This window comes from Clinocottus analis, unplaced genomic scaffold (assembly GCF_023055335.1).
Source record: "Clinocottus analis isolate CAN_PGR_092001 unplaced genomic scaffold, fCliAna1.0.p SCAF_5, whole genome shotgun sequence".
Lineage (NCBI taxonomy): Eukaryota > Metazoa > Chordata > Actinopteri > Perciformes > Cottidae > Clinocottus > Clinocottus analis.
In genome coordinates, this window is record NW_027176207.1 from 14,032,751 (window position 1) to 14,038,714 (window position 5,964).

At 38.6% G+C, this 5,964-nt stretch overlaps 1 protein-coding gene across 1 annotated transcript; it reads left to right on the plus strand.

The window, feature by feature from the left end:
* Positions 1–834: 834 nt before the first annotated feature.
* On the plus strand, positions 835–1,418 carry defbl2 (defensin, beta-like 2). Its single transcript, XM_068601043.1, has 3 exons — positions 835–892; positions 1,166–1,277; positions 1,397–1,418. The coding sequence occupies exons 1-3, from the start codon at positions 835–837 to the stop codon at positions 1,416–1,418; spliced, it is 192 nt and encodes a 63-aa protein (XP_068457144.1).
* Positions 1,419–5,964: the final 4,546 nt, after the last annotated feature.

Consider the following 5,964-nt stretch of genomic DNA (forward strand, 5'->3'; position numbering starts at 1 on the left):
ATGCGGTCACGTGTGGTTTGAGATGATAGAACTTGAGTATGTTTTTACTCTTTGAAAGAAAGTTGCTTTTAAGTTTTACTTGTTGCTGTCCCTGTATACATAAGCACTAGGGGGCATGCTACACAAGTAGATGTCTGTCTGCCTATGCCTTGTGTTGTTATTGTTTTGTTAACAATCCTCCCCTGTGTCACTGGAGCTGAGTGTTTTGTGCTGTTTGATTGTAGTTTCACAGCATCAGCAATAACACATGAACTACTGCCATATTCACATGTGGGCAGAGCAGTGGTCGAACAGAGGGCAGCCCTGAAAGTACAGCCGGACAGACAGCATTGTGCTGCTTACTGTGTCTAAAACAAACAGATTCATTCGTATTTCACCTATACTTATAACTTTTGGAGGGCTTGTTCTTTTGAAGGAGTCCTTTGTGGCACAGCCATAAGTGTGTATGTAAGTACAATTCAAAAGAACTTACCCTTTTTCATTGAGATTTCTGTGTTTGTGTTCTGGTGAACAGTACAGATAGTTCAGAGTATTTTTAAATCCCAGAGCAGGTTGAATGATAAAGTATTGTTTTATCACACTTGGCAAACAAAATAACATGAATTTGTAAAATGCCTAAAAGTGATCTTAAATTCTCAAGAAGCTGCAGCTGTTGACTGAGCTGAGTAAGCTGATAGTCCTGACCTACAGACCTCAGACTGCCATCATTCAGCGATACTTTGTTATTGTGATTTGGACAGCGCACGACCGACTCCTCCCCCGTGGTTCAAATGCTGTATAAATGCAGCATCAGCCTGTCAACAACAGTGTCTGAAAGCTTATTGGTACCCAAACATGAAGGGACTGAGCTTGGTTCTCCTTGTGCTTCTCCTGATGCTCGCAGTCGGGGAGGGTAAGCAATGTGGATATACTCATTTTCCTACTGTGTGAGAGCAAATCAAGCAACTCATGATGTGGCAAATGCGCAGACTACACTGGGGTTGTTGTTTTTGCATAGCTATGAGGAGAAGAAAAATGTTATTATGACATCACAACTTAAGAGTTTTCCTACCCATTTTGTCATTTAAATGGTAGTAACTTTGAGATTAATGGAGTTGTTGTGATCACAGTTCATGAAAAGTTAAATTATTGAACATGTTTTTGATTCTTTCATAATTATTTACAGGCAATGATCCAGAAATGCAGTACTGGACCTGTGGGTATAGAGGACTCTGCAGACGGTTCTGCTATGCTCAGGAGTACATCGTTGGTCATCACGGTTGCCCTCGAAGATACCGGTAACACTGCTAAGATCAGAGCCGTGCATAAGATTGGATTATTTGTACTTTTAGCGCGCATACAAAAATATTGAAATTATTACTGAGCGTAAGTTAAGTTGTACTGCGCTCACTTTCAGGTGCTGTGCTGTGCGGTCTTAGCACCTGCACCAACATGGGGCCTGACATCTTCAGCAGAAAATGGAAATGCTGGTAGACGACAGCATTCTTCTGGATAAACGGCGTTGACAACTTTACTCTGAATGACCCCCTCTTGGACGTCAAACATGCAGTGGAATGAGTGCTTCTGAAGTGGACTTTATTTAGTTGGATCTAGTTAGATTAGGTCTGCAGCTGCAATCTGGCAGCACATAGACCCGTCATTGTTGCCTACAACTGAGTGCGTCTGATCCTGTATCTCACGTTTATTAACATCAAAGCTGTTCTACTCTCTGAAATGCAGTGTTGCCAATAAATGCATGAAAATAAATTGACTGATGTTTTGGTTTGTTGCTGTTAAGTTAGGAAATTAATCACCATCAGCTTGAAATATACCATACCAATTACAATTTAAAGTAATTATTTCAATTTACATGTAAAAATAAACAGAAAAAAACAAAAATATAGTGTTAACATTAACTCTGCAGCCCTTTACCCTCTTGACTTGACCTCAGGTGAAAGGAAAGCATGATTTTGCTCCGTGCTGCACAGACACAGTAACGGTCAAGTGACTGACCCAAAAAGCTGTGATAGAATAGAGATGTTGTAAATTAAGTGCTATGGTTCTTGTCTGGGTTAATGTCATCTCTCTGGGCAACACGTCTGGAACAGACAGACGTCACTATCCACCAATCAACAATTCACGATTGAAAAGCAAATTTATTGTCGTATTGCCCGATATCTCCGATTGGAAGGTCAAATGTCTTTGTTGGTGACCTTTGGCTTTGTTTTTATTTAATTTTATTAGGAAGTGACATGCCAGCTGAAAACAAATACATACACCTTGGTTTGAGGAAGTACATGAAATACAAACATTTAGCAACCAACTAACTATATCTTTCAAATATGTTATCATCAGTCAACAAAGCCCGGATCTGAAGATGGTTGATGGCTGGCCCGGACCAGTAGGTGTTAAAGGCATGGATGCTATTTGTAAACACGAGCCGCTGAATTGTGCCCTGCATTGTCATCCGAGTGGAATCTTTGTGCTATTCAGACAGCGCAGCGTGACCCAACTACAAAAGGTGGTAACCCGCCACGAACCTGTTTACATGAGGCTGTCTGTCTTCACAAAGCCGACGGCTTAAATGAGAAAGTTATGACGGGATGGATGTATTTTTAAACTGCATCAGTGCAGAACGGCATTGCTTCAGAGAAACAAGGGTTTAAAGATGCTGTGGGTGCTTTTGAAGTCAGGGAGAAATCACACAGACATATTCTACTGCAGTAAGTCCTGCTGAGGGGTGCAGGTCCTCAAGTCCTTTCAAAATTAAATGGTAATTTTAAGGAGAAATCACAGATCTGACACTTGACCATAACAATTGTATTTTGACTGCAACAGTTGACATACCTGATCTAATGTGGGTTAACTAATAGTATTATTGTTTTGTTGTATTGCCATTGTGATATTGTTCTGCGGTTATGTGAAGCACTTAGGGCCGCATCTCTGGCAGCAATGTGCGGTACAAATTAAGTCAATATTGTTTTTGGCAAACTGAATGTTATTCTCATATACGATAACACCATAGATGGATGTAATCAGAAATCATGCAACACATGCCATCATCAAAAAATGTGTAAAAGCATCAATGATGATCTTTTTCTTATACATATATACATTTTAGTATTCAGTATACGAATACCAATTATTTATATCGATCTATCATTGTATAAGTGTATCTTCTGCTTTGGCGACGAGTCAGAGATAAAAAAAAAAAAAAGTCTATATAAGTCAACTAAATAAAAGGATTCCACCTCACCAGCCTGACCAGACAGTTATTCAATTATTTAAGACAAAAATCTCACAAATCCAGACGTGTCCTGAAGCCACTCTGCTGTGTGATTCTGGTCACTGTTTAGATAAATGGTGATTCTTTGCCCAAGTCAGTGCACTCCAGAGAATAGTTTCTAAAAGGACCTTTGACCTTTGAGTTGCATTTGAAAACCAGAGAATGATTTCCTCATGCTCTAGGATCCAGTAAGTGCCCTTATACAAGCTCGGGGTAGGACTTCTTGAACTTTGACAACCATAAAGGCCTGATTCATGGACAGTTGTCATAACAAGTTCACTTGTAAAAGATCTCTGAAGCTCTGTTAGAGTTCAACTGCATGTCTTCTGTCACCTCAACTTATAGCAAATGTTACTCCACCGTTCCTCAAGTCTGTTTCTCACTGCAATTGTCTGAGTTTGTTTGTTTCCCTTCGACTTCATTTGTTGAGTTTTTTGCTCTGAAATTTGTAGGAAATGGATTAATTCGTAGCATCACAGTATAGGATGGGAATTCATGACCACATGTTATGTCTGTAAATGGATAACAACTGTGTCCGGAGGCTCTCGGGACAATAATACATTTTAAATTGAGTTCTCACAACCACAGGAAATAAATGAAGACAAATGAATGCTTACTGATGACATTGTACCACACAACAGAATAACCCGTTTAGTACTTTGCAATCTACAACAATAGCCCTGCAACAAACACATACATTGAGATGTGGTTGTAATATAAAGTATAGACTTTGTTATTTGCATTCTAATCAAACTTTGGACTGTAGGTCTTTGTTTGATCATCATATAGATGTATTTATACGGAAACGTTAACTGCATGATATATCAATTCCCTTTAGCCAGAACACACAGTAACGGACGCAAAATCTGTTTCTAACCTTTTTATAGATGTTGTGATGGCCGCCTCAATAAAACCACAGCCACTGTTCACTACTTGTTGCTCATCAATGCAGCTTTTGAAGACCAAACATGCGAAAGGTCCCAAAATGCTGCATCCCAGAACATAGTAGATCTGTATCCATACATTTAAATAGCAGCTCATGACTCACAAGCTGTGTCTATTTCCACTTAACAATTACATTTCAGTTAAGTAACCTAATGAGCTGCTCTATAATCAAATACTGAACCACCAGATTTGGAACCACTTTTAATCATTAAAATGCAAAAACAGAGAAATAGTCAGATATAGCTGGTTGTTCAGCGGCATGACAGTTAAAAGCTCCCCTGGCAAAGTGGGGCTGGGGATCCTTATTTCAACAGTGTTTTTTCTCCAGAAAACGGATTCTAGGAAAGTTAGGGTACATGCAAAACATTAACTGCAAAAAAGTAGTAATGTAGTTTAATTTCCTCGAGTGATAGTGTAAATTCAACGGGAAGAGGTAAATTTCAGCACCAATAGAATTCATATACCCCTTCAGTTTAAGCATTTTCGCAGCTAAAGACATCCAGCTTTACTTTTTCACTTCAGTTGTAGAACCATTTGACATACTTTCAGTATAGAAAACTTCTTATAAATGACAAGCAGGTACGCAAATGTAAGTACGAATTCTGTTCTGTCACACCTTTATTGTGTTTGTGACAAAATATTTAATCAGTATTTTATTTATGATGCTGCTCAAATCATATAATCCGGTTGTATCAACATGTTTTAAAGATGAGATATCACGGAAAATGTCTGCTGTTAAAACATAAATCTGTGAATTTAGTGATTATTAGGATCAGTTCATCTTTAGTTTAAAAAAGAAAAGAAAAAAAGAAACATACACTTTTATTAATCCCCTTGGGAAAATTCTTCTCTGCATTTGACCCATCCTTGAGTAAGGAGCAGTGGGCTGCCCTGTGAAGCGCCCGGGGAGCAACGAGGGGTTAAGTGTCGTGCTTAGAGACAGTTCGACGTGTGAACTGTGGGGGGACTGGGGATCGAACCAGCGACCTTGTGGTAACGGGATGACCTCTCATCCCCCTGAGCTAATAAAAGCTGAAGCTGAGTTTATAGTCTCCCGAAATCCACAGGTCTGTAGCCCAAAGCAGGATTACTAAATGATCTGCATATGATTGTTTAATATAATCCAGAAAAGAGATTTCTCAGCAAAAAAAAACAGATAACCTTTCTTGGAATGGGTCGCCAGTCCTCAAGTTGCAAATACAAAACATGTAAACACATAACGAAAAAAAAATACAAAAGAATGTGCTTTCAATGTAATTTATATCTTATGTACTTTTGGTTTTCTTTGCAACATGAAAACTGGGACCCAAAGTTTTCGGATTCAAAACAGCTTACCTTAATTTTAATCCTGCACTATTAAATAGATTCTACTGATATGGAATTGCTTTTTACTGGCTTTAAGGGCGAAGATACTAAAAGAGCAAATATTGCACAAAATTGTGTTGTGCACTGTAACAACTTTGGAATAGTAATATTTATCACATGCATGTCAAAATAAGGGTTTTATATTTGAATGTCTTTAACAATCAGGGATGGGATTTGGTGCTGTGTGTCTGATGTGCAGTCTGAGGTTAAAGCCAATTCGCTTTCCCAAGATGTGACCCGACGCTTCATTTTAAAGGTTAAAGTGTTCCACAATTTAAGAAAGAAAAAGTTTGATGGAAACAGTAAAACAATCTTTTCTATTCTGATAATGTTTAAAACCTCTACAAGATGTCAAGCAAAGTGAAATAAGAGTGCATTGACAACAACAC